This window comes from Taudactylus pleione, unplaced genomic scaffold, assembly GCF_031769625.1.
Source record: "Taudactylus pleione unplaced genomic scaffold, aTauple2 ptg000083l, whole genome shotgun sequence".
In the NCBI taxonomy this organism is placed as follows: Eukaryota; Metazoa; Chordata; class Amphibia; order Anura; family Myobatrachidae; genus Taudactylus; species Taudactylus pleione.
Genome location: NW_028284485.1, coordinates 7,102,606 through 7,117,668, shown reverse-complemented (window position 1 = coordinate 7,117,668; position 15,063 = coordinate 7,102,606). Strand labels below are relative to the sequence as shown.

Genomic DNA, 15,063 nt, shown 5'->3' with positions numbered 1-15,063 from the left:
TCAAACACAACATCCTCAAAATAATATACCTGCTTCATGCTGCTGAAATTAGCATGGTACTTGTGTGTTATGCATACTAAAGTGTGAAAATAATGAAAAAATGACATGAGGTACCTCCCCAAAAAGCACAACCAGCACTGGGCTGTGTGAACTGGTCATTGTTGTCAAAATATGCTGGAAAAAAAGATGTAAGGGTCTCCAATATTTTCAACAACCAGCACTCGACTAACAGGGGTGTAATGACAGAGCAAGGTAACATGCTTCATGGGGTCCCTCTGCCAAAGCATTCAGCACCCCACACTAGTCAGCCTGGGCCAGGGATTCCTGGGAAAGTGAAGACCCCCAATAAAAGGTTCCCACTCTCCAGGTAAACCTAGGCTAAGGCTGAAGCCTGGAGCTATCCCTATCACTCCTGGGTGGTGGGTGTGGGGTTGATAGGTGTAAAAAATATAATAAAACTAATATTGTCTTTTACATGGGACTTTATGTACCAGCAAGCCTTCCCCACAAGCCGGTATTTGAAGTAACAGCCTGAGGAGCATTAAGGGGCGGCTGGTACCTTTGTTCCCCTTTTAATGGAAATATTAAATTAAAGACAGTACTCCCACACTGTTGAAAGTAAAAAAAAATGACAACCACTCACACTTACACTATACTCATGTTGTCCTCATTGTTCCATCCACTTGTCCAGTAGAATCCCGCTGTTTGGAGGTGGGGGACCCCACATAATTTTTAATACACATAACACACAAAAACCATGCTAATATCACCCGCATGAAGCATGTCTATTATTTTGGGGATGTTGTGTTCGATTTTGAGTTCGATTTGGTGTTTGATTTCAATTTGAATATTAGTAAATCAGGGTATCCTATGTTGGTCAAAGTAAAAGTCCCAATGTTAAGACAATATTCGATTCTGAAGGGGATTTGGTTTTATATTCTATTTCACATTCAATTTTGACTTTAGTAAATTGATGATGATCAAAATTGACTGCAAATCGCATGCAAAATTATCAGAAAGGCAAAATCAAACAAAACCAAGCTTTGATAAATATACTCCTAATGCATTATAAATATATACATTATAATATATATAGAATAATTTGACCAAAATAATAAGATCTTCCTATTTAGGAACATTTTGTTAACCATACATTATTGATAATTTATCAGTCCCCTTAAGTGCTGTAAGTCTGTTAGTAAAAAAAGTTCTCAAACAGACATAGACAGAGCATGGATCAAGATAGTGATCATAATATTAATTTTTTGGAACTTTAGTGTTCAATTGGTTTCAATGTAGAATCCATAGGCTGTTACTATACATTAGCAGTGTTGTGACACTCTTTAAGTCTTAAATTAAGTCCATGTCCCTTCTTAGTGACAACTTTCAAACACCTAATACTTTGTTACAATAATAGTAATATCAGAGGCATTGTGACCACCATGCCTAGGGATTATTTAATATAATTCTCTTCAGGTCATTATTTAACTGCAGTGTTCATAGCAAAAAAAGAAACAATTAAAATGTACTAGCTTAAATACATTCTTGTAAAAAATATTACTTTACTCAAAGGATTTAACAATTTCTATTTCTCAATGGTAATTTTATTAGCCATAATCAGGTGTGCCAGAATTGACATAAACTAAATGAGTAGATCCTAAAATAATCAGTAACAGTCATATTAGTTGAAACTTCCAAAAAACATATTATGGAATACATAGTTAGTTAGTGTTAACCTAATATAGAAAATAAAAAATACATTCTGTTAATTCCAGAGAATATTTGCTATAAAAATAAAACAATACTAATTGTTTCCAAATAACATGACAGGAATGAAAAATTCAATCTGTATGTATAGTACTTACTTGTTTATGTGATACTCTACAGAAAAAAATGGTTACAAATGTGTCCTTGCACATCTTTGCTGCAATAGCGTTAAACAGCCCCTCTCAACCTGCCTATTCTTGTGAAACCTTGCTTGCACTGGGCATATTTTTTGCGTTTTTTTTCTCTCACGTAAAACAACTCAGTAGAAACCTAAAGGGGTTTATTGTTGTGTTGTCAACTGAAACAGAGATGCCATGCAGATAGCTTCTGTTGACTAGTAGAAATTTTATAAGCTCTGTTTTTGATAGAATTAGAAGTAATCAATGGCCTTTAATTTTAGAAAAACATTGACAACATTATTCAGTGCAGCCTCTGTGGAATATTATGAACAAAGTGTAACTGGAAGGAATAACATACTGTAAATTGTGTAAAGAAAGCATGTGAGGCAAATAAATGCAAGTCTTTCACGGAGCTTGGATGTGCATAGGAGCTGAAAGTTGGGGCAGTAATCTGAGAAAGAGAGATTCAGTCAGGATAGGTAAACTAGATTTTTCAGAATAGGAGTGATCATTACATTTTTTAATGATAAAAATATACCAGTGGAGAAAGAAGGACTATAGATTTTATAATTATGATTTGAGAACAGGAGACAGAGATTTAGGGGTATATTTACTTAATGTTTGATTTTGAGTGATTTCACATTCAATTTGCATTCGGTTTTCATTCGATTTTGCCTTAGGAGATTTACTAAAGTCAAAATCAAATGTCACATTGAACATAAAACCAAATCCCACGCAAATCTCTCTCAAAATTGAATATTGGAAAAATATCGGTACTTTTACATAGACCAACATAGAAACCCATGATTTACTAATATTCAATTTGAAATCAAATACCAAATCGAATTCCAAATGAAAAATCAATTCACTAAAAAACAGAAATATCATTGTTGCTGGCGTGGGAAGATGTGCCACGCATGGCGTGAGACGCGCGCTTGTCAGCAGACACGCACACTGGGTTTGCACCCGTGCCTCCACAGGAATGCATGGTACAATCGCAGTGCACACCATAGCGTACCATGGCATATGGAGGTGCGGGGTATCATATAGGGCAATGTGTGCACAATCAGCAACAATGTAACTGGGCCCATCTGTAATAGACCTGCTCATGCTGGTGAGTTTAGCATGAGCATGTGTGAATTACACAGATGCATGCACGGATCAGTGAGATCCATGCAAGAATATGTTTAAAAATGTGGAAAAGTGTTAAAATGTAAAAATAATGTAAAAATAAAATAGCATGAGGTAACCACCTAAATGCACAACCTGCACCAGGCTATTCTGAGCCGATCATAGTGAAATTACTGGGAACAAAATATGTAGGGTTTGCCCATATTTTCTACAACCAGCACCAAATTCAGTAAGCCATTTCTAATTGTGGAAATATGAGGGAGAAAATGATTTGGGGTCACCCATATTAGACAAAACCAGCTCCGGACTTTTTCTAGAGGGGTGTAATGCCACAGCTGGGGTGCCATTTCACCATGTCCCCCAGCCAAAGCATAATACCTGACTGCTAGTCAGCCCAGGCCTGGGATCTCTGGTAAGGTGGGGACCCCCCATGAAGGGGTTCTTCATATCAATGGTACCCCAGACCTGGGCTGATAGCCCAGGGATATCCACGGCACCCCTGGCCAATGAGTGTCAGGTTTATTGGTTTTTAAATAGAATAAATAACATTGTCTTTTAAAGTAGAACTAGAGGTCCCAGACAGCCTTCCCTGCATGCTGGTACTTGGAGAACCACAAGTACCATAAAGTGGGGCATTAATGGACCACTGATACCTCTAATTCACCTGCAAAAGAAATCTTAAAATAAAGCCAAGACTCACACACCATGACAGTACAACTTTGTTACACTCACACATATTCACCTACAATCCCTGTACACATCCTCTTCTCCATGTAGGAATCCACTGTCTTCACAAAACAAATAAACATGGACCCCATCAATAGTACAATCCTCAAGGAGGGCACTTCTCTAATGACAGCTTAGCCGTGGCATTTCACTTAGAAATGTATGTGTTTAACATTCATTGGATGAGAAAGGCAAGCCTCCATCTCTATCAGCCAATAAATGGTTCTCATCATTGACTTTAATGGTGAGAACCACTTGGGAAGTGCCATCCATTAGGACGGTACTGTCTGTGGGGTCCGTTTTTTATTTCTTTTTTGTGTGAAGACAGTGCCTACATCATGGAGAAGAGGATGTGTACAGGGATTGTGGATGAGTGTGTGTGAATGTGAGTGTAATGAAGTTGCACATTCATGGTGTGTGAGAATTGTCTTTATTTTAATATTTCTTTTGCAGGTGAACTCGAAGTACCAGCGGGCCATTATTACTTGTGGTTCTCCAAGTACAAGCATGCAGAGGAGGCTTGCTGGGACCTCTAGTTCTACTGTAAGAGACAATGTTATTTTTTCAATTTTTATATACAATCTACCCAGAACCCACAGCCAGGGGTGCTGGGGATAGCCCCATGCTATCATCCCAGGCCTGGGGTGCCCTGGAGAAGGAAAACCCTATTATTGGGGGGTCCCCACATACCCTGGGATCCCTGGCCTGAGCTGACTAGTGGTCAGGTGTAATTGTTTGGCCAGGGGACCTGGTGAAAGGGTACCCCGGCTGTGGCACTACACCCACACTAAAAAGAGTCAGTGCTGGTTGTGGCTAATATGGGGGATGAACCCCTACTCATTATGTCCCTCAAATTTTTTCAACCAGGACTGGCTCACTGAGCCTGGTGCTGGTTGTAGAAAATATGGGGGAACCCCACATCTTTTGTCCACCTTATTTTCACAACCACGACTTGCTCAAAATAGCTCAATGCTGGTTGTGCATTTAGGGTTACACCACATCATTTTTTGGGATTTTTACACTTTTTATAGTTTTTTCCACACAAAATTATGCACTGATCTCACTGATCTGTGCATGTTTCTGTGTAACTGGCACCTGCTAATGCTAAAATTGCCAGCATGAAGCAGGTCTATTTGGGGGATTTTAAATTTGATTTTGTGTTCGATTTGGTGTTTGATTTTGACATGGGCATCCATAATCGAAAAAGAAATCACTAGCCAAAATTGAACCACATCAAATTTGTTTTAGAAAAGGCTTACAAATTTAATTTGTGTAAATGTGGGACATTGGATTTGATTCAATATCAGGTTAACTAAATCAAATATAAAATAGAATGAAAAATCAAACTTTGATAAATATACCCTTTAGTGTTTTTTGAGGGGTATGGGGTCGAATGGGCAGCTATTAGTATAGGAATAATAATAAGACAATAGATACTTACTGCAGATTGTAATAACCTCTGGATTTGCATTGACTTACAGTCATGCCCGCCAAGAGCCACACTGGGCCTGGGTTACAAGGTGTGTGGCCTAATTGTGGGCAGTGTGACCATGCCTCCTTAGGTAAAAAAAGAGTTTGTCAGCGCCACTGTGTGAGGGGGGTGCAGTGAGCCCCCTCAACTCAGTGCATAACCAGTGGGGTGCACGATCAGATTGATCGCTCCCCCCACAGGCATAGGAAACTGCTGTGGCTGTTTCTTAGCAGCCGCTAGATCAGAGCAACACACAGCATGTTACTATGTCATAAGACTTGTTCCATGGGGAGTCACATTGCAAATGAGAGAGTGTAAGAATTGCACAGAGTGGCTTAACTATGATTGGTCAGATCTTAAGAAAAGCCACTTTGATTGTTCAAAATCCAATGCTTCTAACCAATTAGAATGTTTTTTTCACTCTGCTCAACATGCATCGAGAAGTCACTCTCTTTAAGTACAATGACAGCCTTAGAATCTGTCATTTGTGGTATAATTCATCCTTTGTCTAGATTCACTGTACATTTAGACATAGGAAATTTTTAAAACATTTGGAATGTTATATGCATATTAGTTTTAGAAATACACAGTATTCATTATGGGCAGCACAGATGGTGTAATGGTTAGCGTTACTGCTTCACAGCAATGAGGTCATGGGTTAAATTCCATCAATGGCCCTAACTGTGTGGAGTTTGTATATTCTCCCTGTGCTTGCATGGGTTTCCTCCGGGTACTCCGGTTTCCTCTCACACTCCAAAAATATAGTTTTAGGTTAATGGGTTCACCCCCCTAAAAAAATAAAAATAACCCGTGCTTGTGCAGGGAATATAGATTGTAAGCTCCACTGGGGCAGGGACTGATGTGAATGGCCAAATATTCTCTCTGTAAAGCACTGCAGAATATGTGTGCGCTATATAAATAACTGGTAATAAATAAATAAATTATATAATGACACATGCAGTATGGACAAAACCTTGTAATCTATTCATTTCAAATTAGTGGATAGTCTTTTAATAGATCAGTAATGTGACTTAAGTGCATTTAAATAAATAAATTGTGCTGCTGTGACTGTGTAATTACATGTACTTGATTAATCAAGCACATGTAATTACACAGTCATAGCAGCGCAACTTATTTCTTTTTATATGGTTGTAGTTTGTATGTCAGAGTAGCAACTGACATTAAGTTTTGCAGTGCTGTGCCTTGTGATATTATTGATCTTATATTTATTATTTATTATCAAGGTGTTACTTTTTTATTAATAATTCAGCTGTGTTCTTCTGAGCACCAGGTATAAGCTGAGGATGTCTGTTTTTGAATAGCCCTCAGGTTATTTAGTTTGTTTAAGTGCATTTAAATAATCCTCTATTTTTATACAGTATAGTGGGCCCGAATTTTTTGCACACATCTCTCTTCGTGCTTGCAAATGGGACATTTTTACATACAGCACATGTGTTGCACCCGGCAGGTAAATACTAAACAGTTCACCTTGTGGCCTGTATGCTCATAGCAGGTTCTTTGGATGAATTCAGAGAGGCAAGGAGGATGGGAGTCACACAAATGTGCGGATAAACAGTTTCTTCCCATAGAGCATGGTTTTATTAGTAAACAGAATGTAACTCTCAAAGATTACTGAAATAATCATGAAACATACAATTCTTCACAATTCTTCACTTGGCAAATCTTACTTTTCACAAAAAAACAGCTGGTCATAAAATGACATCACATTGATGGCAAATATGGTGTGCAAAATACAATTCAAGTGATCTCACAGTGACCGGTAATACTGCATAGTTACCATTATCATTGTTACTTCACATAACCAATAACTTACATTGCAAAACTCTGATAAACAATCCCACAACCCTTGACTAGTGCACATGAGAATAATGTCAATATTCTAGGCTGATCAGCACATTGGGGCCCAAGGGTAAGTATGAGAAGTACTTTATTTCCCTTATATGACATATATGTCCTTTATGATTCTGGTTATATCTACTTTGCTCCAAAAACAGGCTGTCCTAATGTACTATTGCAATAATAGTGTCCGAGGCATATGTGAGTGTGCTGCTTAATGTCACAAAGTTCAGAACTCACCACAGTGCTACCTGTATCGCTTTGTAGTCTGTCTCTGGTGGAGCTGGCTGACTCACCACAGTGCTGCATGTATCGCTTTGTAGTCTGTCTCTGGTGGAGCTGGCTGACTCACCACAGTGCTGCCATTATCGCTTTGTGGTCTGTCTCTGGTGGAGCTGGCTGACTCACCACAGTGCTGCCTGTATCTCTTTGTAGTCTGTCTCTGGTGGAGCTGGCTGACTCACCACAGTGCTACCTGTATCACTTTGTAGTCTGTCTCTGGTGGAGCTGGCTGACTCACCACAGTGCTGCCTGTATCGCTTTGTGGTCTGTCTCTGGTGGAGCTGGCTGACTCACCACAGTGCTGCCTGTATCTCTTTGTAGTCTGTATCTGGTGGAGCTGGCTGACTCAGCACAGTGTGGCCTGTATCTCTTTGTAGTCTGTCTCTGGTGGAGCTGGCTGACTCACCACAGTGCTACCTGTATCACTTTGTGGTCTGTCTCTGGTGGAGCTGGCTGACTCACCACAGTGCTGCCTGTATCGCTTTGTGGTCTGTCTCTGGTGGAGCTGGCTGACTCACCACAGTGCTGCCTGTATCTCTTTGTAGTCTGTCTCTGGTGGAGCTGGCTGACTCACCACAGTGCTGCCTGTATCTCTTTGTAGTCTGTCTCTGGTGGAGCTGGCTGACTCTTTTAATCAGGAGCTGCAGCCTCCGTTCACTGCTGTGGTACAGTAGTTGCAAAGATAGGGGATAAGGCTCACAGATATGACTGCTGTAGATATCTTGTAGAAGTGTCATCCACTCTGCTGTCTGCACCCTGGTGTGATTGCTGTTAGGATAATGCAGCTCTCCTAGCACTCTGCCTCAGCCATCCACTGCCTGTCTCCAGGGGTCTTGCTCTTCTCACACTGCTGCCCCACTTACTGTAACTACAGGGGCTCTAAACACACAGCACTCCTGGTCTTCACCTGGCCTCTGGTCACCATGGGCTTTCCCCTCTCCTCACACTTCCTGGGATCTCTCTCTCTGTCAGGGCACAAACTGCTTACACGTGCTCCCTACAGCCAGCTCTGGGTCCTAAAGTCCTCCTCTTCCTCCAAGCACACTGCAGTCCTGTGCTATTCACGTGAAAGGATGTCAGGGAGTTAACCCCTGCTTTCCCTGGGGGAATCTTTCAGGGGTGCCACACATGTGCAGAAGCTAATTTATGCATCTTTACACATATCTGCTCAATTCTGAGTCCAACATAACTTGGCTTGATCGGTCTTTCCATGAAATAAGGTGTATAAGGGCATGAACTGAGCAGTGACAATGCAATGCTGACTTGTGGGAGTGTCAATGAAGTGTTTTGGGTGTGTATCTAAAGCTCCAAGTGCTTCTAAGGGGTAAATTTTACTAAGACGGGAGTTCTATTAAGAAGTGATGTTGCCCATAGCAACCAATCAGATTCCAGGTATTATCTTCTACAGGATGTTAAATAAATGAGAATTAGAATCTGATTGGTTGCTATGGGCAACATCACTTCTTAAACAGAACTCCCATATTAGTAAATTTACCCCCAAGTCTTGAGTATTGGGATGGAAATAGTGTTTCTGATGTATCACTTTCACCTAGAGTCGCAAGGAGCTGGTGTAAATGATTATGAACAATTGCAGCATCTGGTATCAAATGAATGGGCATTACAGGTTTCCTCTTGCAGATTTACATAAACCCCTCTTTAGTTGAATGTATATTTGCATTAGTATAGGATGGTAATTAGGCTTTCTCTGTTGCCCACAAGTATTTTATATACATTTTGAACTTTGTTCATATTTGCACCAATATTAGTTTCTGAAATTGGAAGCTGAATTATCTATTATGTTACTTGAATATACAAAATTTAGTACTGATGCATTTTAGTCATTCAATTTCTTTGTAGTTAACAAACTTATTATGATCAGTATTACAATTAAAGATAATTAAGTACTAATTATTCTGCAATCAATTTCTATATTTTTTTCGATTATTTAAATTTTTATATAAACGTAACTGATTTTTTGGGGGGATAAACTGATATATTAACACTGATACGCCTAATTACATGTAATGAAACCAATACAATTAAGGAATAGAAAGTATTATTTATTTTCTGAAAAAGATTCATACATTTACAATGAATCCAGTCAGTCAAATGTATTTGAAGATTGCAAATATGTTTTAATTTAAATATTTAATTTGCTCTGAAAACAGCAGTTAAATAATGAATTGAACACAGCATTTGATGCTTTGTAATTAAATAAATCCCTTGAGCAGTTATCACAATGCCTTTGATAAAATAAATAATCACAAAAAGGACCCTGAATTCAAGGCAGAAATTACAGTATGTCTGAGCACTCATGGACACAGCGTTTCTGTAGCAGCCACCAAATAATTGAATATTTCTTCACAAGGAACTCGTGAGCTATATTATTCACAGTGGATTCTCCATTGAAAAACACTGGAACACTGATATTCTGAATAAAATGTGTATTGTTATCACCGTCTTAATCCATACATATTTTAAAGGCACTTGTGGAGCTCTGAGTATTTTGTTGACTTACTGCACTCAATTTACTATTGTTTACTAAATCATATGGCTTTATACTAATTGAAAGGGCTGGTGAGCACACAATGTATTCTATAGCAGATTCTCCTAAACAGCTTGGGATATTTCAGTTCCTAATAAAGAGGATTTTGTTAGCTTTGTGAATATATTCTCTATACCAGTTATGTTTACAGAGACATGGTTATGTATTAAAATACCTTCTGGTGGTATAATTTCAAGGCACTTGTTTTATTTTTAATCTCTTGGTTTGAATATTATATGTTTTTGCCTGTCTAAGATCCCATTTTGGATTTATATCCTTATTGATATTGGGTTAATTTTATTGGAGAAATATTGTAATTTATTATAATATTAATGTTTTGGTTTTATACTTGACTCATCTATAATAGTTTTGTATTGGACATACAATATTAGTGGAGTTTTTGCCAAGTGCTGTCTTTTGCTATTATTTTGTGTACATTATTATACTGATACAATTGTCGCAAACAGCAATGCAATAATTCATGGTGTTTAATTAAATAAAGATCAAACACATTGGCTATAACTTCTCTGTTTTACATAAATTCCAAATCTGGCTAGTTTTATTTATATTTTTTAACTAAAAGTAAAACATCAAAATAGAATAGGATCATTTAAATGAAAATCAGATGATGTATTTAAATTCAATTTATAGTGTTTCTACTTATTGCTATAGTAATAAAAATGCATATGTTCAACTCATGAGTAGATGTTATAAAGATAGACCTCACTAATAACTAACAGTAACAAGTTTTAATTCACACTTGTTAAAACATCAAGTTAAAGTCATGAAATAAAATGTCATATTTAAAAAAATAATCAGCTTTTAAACTGGATAAATCCAATATTTATGTATTTTTATTTTACAGACAACTCAGCTGGCATAGAAGCACAGAGACAAGGATACAGTCGCAGTCAAAAAGAATTCTATCTCCTCCCAGTGATGGTAGAGGATAGTAGTTATCCTATCCAAAGCAGTACAAGCACACTGACCATTAGAGTATGCAGATGTGATTCAAGAGGAGTCATCCTCTCCTGCAATGTGGAAGCAATTTTTTTACCTGTTGGTTTAAGCACAGGTGCTTTGATAGCCATTTTATTGTGCATTATTATACTTTTAGGTGAGTTTTCACTAAGTAAAAATAGGGATTGTAGTATGGGGATTTTTTTATGGGAGCATTGGAGTTTTTAAACACACAGTATAAAGACAAAAAAATATATCTATCTATCTATGTACTTTATCTATCTATCTATCTATCTATCTATCTATCTATCTATCTCTGTGTTAAACTAGTCATTATGATATGAAACACTGTAAAACTGAGAACAATAATTGCCAAATGGAAACACAATTCAGTAATTTCAATGTGTGACTTTTAAATATTGTAAAGACGGCAATAGAAATTAAGACTACACATGCTGTTAAGAGCAGTGCATTTTTCATTAGAGTTCAAGTGGCATATTTATCACAATCTGCATTTTTAATACAGTTATAGTGTCATATTTTACCCCAACTTGCAATGCAGAAATGAACAGTTTTGCTTGCATTATCATAGTTGTGGTGCCAGAAAAGTGCTTCAGAGTAAGCCCTGTCCCAGCAAATTTGGAGAAGCAAATTGGTAGCTAGCACTATCACTTTGCTACCAGTTATAGACCCGGCAAGGGTAATTTGCATGTGTGACCATCAGTCTGTGCTTGACCAAGTATGGGCTTGCGAGGTGGGATCTGGAGGATCGCTCTCTAAAAGAAAAAATGATGAATTAGCTTATAGACTACTAAGAAATAGCCATATAATGTCCTCTGAAAATGGCATTACTAGAATGGTGTAGCCACAGAATGCCTTAGTAAATTTCACAATTTATCAGCCCCATTAAACCTACTGTATGGAAGCTGATTTTGTAATTACAAAAAGTGTAGAGATATCAGCTGCAGTCTCCCCTTCATTCATCCTGGGGATGCTTATTTTTTGGGGTACACAAGTGTTATAAATAAGTAGTAAAGTACATAAGGTAATATAAAGGTCAATATTTAAATTTTCTAAAACATACACATTTCATTATAATGACATACTGTATGTATGCAGAAGACTTGATTTCATACTTACAGCAAGTTATGCAGTCAACACAATCCCTTATTTAGATATAATTAAGACACACCTAGGATCTCAGTATCAAGAAGCAATTAGTCTTTCCCTGTTGAATTGAGGGGTCTCCATCAAGAACCCAAGTAAAAATTTTGAGTCTGCAAATTTTTAGGAATAATGGCAATGTAACTTTCCCACATTTCAAACTTGCTCCATAAAAAGAATACTCATGTTTTTTCAAAAGCTTTTGAGCTGTCCCCACTAATAGAGGCTTACACAAATGTCTTTTTGCATGCTCAAAATTATATAACCATGGCGATCGGGGTATATCTAGAATCAGTCTGTCACAATTCACATAAGAATAATATGGATACTAGTTCATACTAAAGGATTGTTGAGTTCCAAGAACAGAGGCATGGACTCTAACATGCTGGTGGTTTTTTTTATCAGGGACCCCCACAAGGAAGTTTGGGCTTCATTTTGCCAATATGCAGGTTGTAGCCCTCTGCCTGGGTTCCCAAGTATGGGGCTGGAAGGCACTAGAGCCGGCAACAGAATCTAGATATCAGAGTGCATGCAGTGTAGCAGACAGAGTGGGGCAGAACCAGATGGATGTGCATGGTACTACTAGTCAGGCAACAACAGGAGATGGGATAGCCAAGGTCAAACCAGAATACTCTAAACACAGTACCAGGGATAGAGCAGAATCAGGTCACTAAAATAAGGCGGGGTCAAGAACAGGTTAAAAAATGTAAACTTACACAAGTAGTGCACAAATGTTGGAGCAAGGTTTTGAACCTAATACTCTGGCACTTGTCAGTTCTCAGAGACTCAGGAGGAGACTGAAATTTGGTGCTGAATGTGACAACACATTCGATGAGCATTCGCCTTAAAGTTTCAAACAGGTTGTTGCAAGCACCCCTATGGGAGCCAATGCCACCTGTGCGACAGCAGGGAGAGACCAACTCTGGGTCCCGATGCACTGTGACACAGACTGGGATAATCCCTTAGATTGATTACTCCATCTTCCTCCTGTACTTACTAATTACTATAGATGTGCAGGTTACGAGTTCTGAAATACAATCACACCCAAATTTAGGGGTTCTGAGTAGAACCAGGTCAAGGTTCGGATTTAACTTTTGTGACCTGGTTCAAACTGAGTTCTGATTTGGATCTGTTGCTGGTTTGGAACTTGGATTTAAAAAATGAAATTGGGTTTTGGATTTGGACATTTTAGCTTTTGTTATCGAAATTTTAATACATTTTTATTGATTTTTATCCAAAACCATAACACTGGAGGGTGATTTTGCAAAACCAAAACATGAAGAAAAATACAGATCCAAAACCAAAACACATGGGTCCTTGCACATCTCTACTAATTACTTTTTAACTATAACTATCACTTGAAAGAATTCGGCAACTCAATGGTTTAGACTGGAGTCACTAGATATCCTAAATACTTTAAATTGCTCATTCAATCTTCTCAATGAAAGCAACTACTGTATATGGAACTATTCTTAGATTTTTCATTGCACATATTTATTACCAAGTAGAAGGCTCTGGAAGGGTATCTCATTTTCTTCAGCAGGCTATATGTTTAAGTGTGCAGTTGTAAATCTTTTCCATTGTCTTTTGGAATATACTGTAGTAAGAATTTTCTGGCTATGGGTTAAAAAACACATATAACAACACCTAGTTTTGATTCATTAATGTTGGAATCATCAATTTCACCATAGGAACTACATGTGTTAAAGGGGTGACTTAAACTTTTCCTAGCTTTGAGTTTGAGTTCTAAAATAAACAATTTTACATACATAGACACAACCTAATCTACCTATATTCAGTTTATATACAGTGTGGATAAATATTGTGCATTCATTGGGTGGATACTACAGTATATTTCACAAGGAATATTTTCTAAAGGTCATGTTTTATCTTAATAAATATTTTGGCATTATGCATATCTCACTGAGTTTTAGTTCAATTGTATTTTCTTTATATGTAACTTTTCTTGAAAAAAATTCTTTAGGACCTAGCTGTCACTTTGAAGAAGTAATGTAAGCAAATTTCACGTAGAGTGTAAATGGAAGTAAAATTGGTTTAACCATTTTATAACATATATTAATCTTATTTATTTTGTTATTGCAGTTATAGTTGTACTCTATGTAGCATTAAGAAGACAGAAGAAGAAAGATGCCCTGATGACCTCAAAAGAAGATATAAGAGACAATGTCATCCATTATGATGATGAAGGAGGAGGGGAAGAGGACACTCAGGCATTTGACATTGGTGCCCTAAGAAATCCAAAAGTAATTGAAGACAATAAAGGCCGCAGAGACATAAAGCCTGAACTTTTGTGTTTGCCTCGTCAAAAACCACCAGCAGAATATAATAGCGACATCCGAGATTTCATTAGTGAAAGGCTTCAAGAGCATGATCTGGATCCAAATGCACCACCTTATGACTCACTAGCAACTTATGCCTATGAAGGCACTGGATCTGTAGCTGAATCACTGAGCTCCATAGAGTCTCTAAGTATGGGGGCAGATCATGATTATGATTTTTTAAATGACTTTGGACCCCGTTTTAAAAGATTGGCAGAGTTGTTTGGAGAGGAACATGACAACACAGACAAAATAACTTAATTTACAAAGAAATGGCGAACAATCAAAAAGCTTTATCTAGACTGTGTACAAAATCAAATTTTATATTAAAATGCTATAATATTTATCATACTGTCAGTTTTTGTTTGTTTCACAATTTGAAGATTGATCCTGTAATGAAATAAAAATGTTTTTTTCTATTTTACATTGAAGTGAGAAAACTCAGAAGTGTTATCTACAATTTACTGTAACAACACTTATAGAATAAACAAGGGGTTAATGGATTAGTGGGGAACAAAAATGATTATTATTTTTTTTTAAATTCCACTGAAGTGCCTTATAAAACTTATTATTATTGACATAGTTAAGGCAAACTTTAAAAAAACAAAACAAAAGTAGTATGTCAAAAAGAATGTTCTAAGTCAGGTGTTCTCATTAGGGATGTGCGCTGACCCCCGTGTTTTGGTTTTGGATATGTATCTC

General features: G+C 37.5%; 1 protein-coding gene across 2 annotated transcripts in view; it reads left to right on the top strand.

The window, feature by feature from the left end:
* Positions 1-14,692, top strand: part of CDH12 (cadherin 12) — an 873,582-nt gene extending 858,890 nt beyond the window's left edge. The window contains exons 13-14 of one of the 2 annotated variants that reach the window (XM_088468266.1): positions 10,764-11,015; positions 14,126-14,692. In XM_088468266.1, the coding sequence (XP_088324392.1) occupies positions 10,764-11,015; positions 14,126-14,622 (749 nt within the window). In that variant the 3' untranslated portion in view covers positions 14,623-14,692. The remainder of the gene's footprint in view (positions 1-10,763; positions 11,016-14,125) is intronic. The other variant, XM_088468267.1, reaches the window with a different exon arrangement.
* Positions 14,693-15,063: the final 371 nt, after the last annotated feature.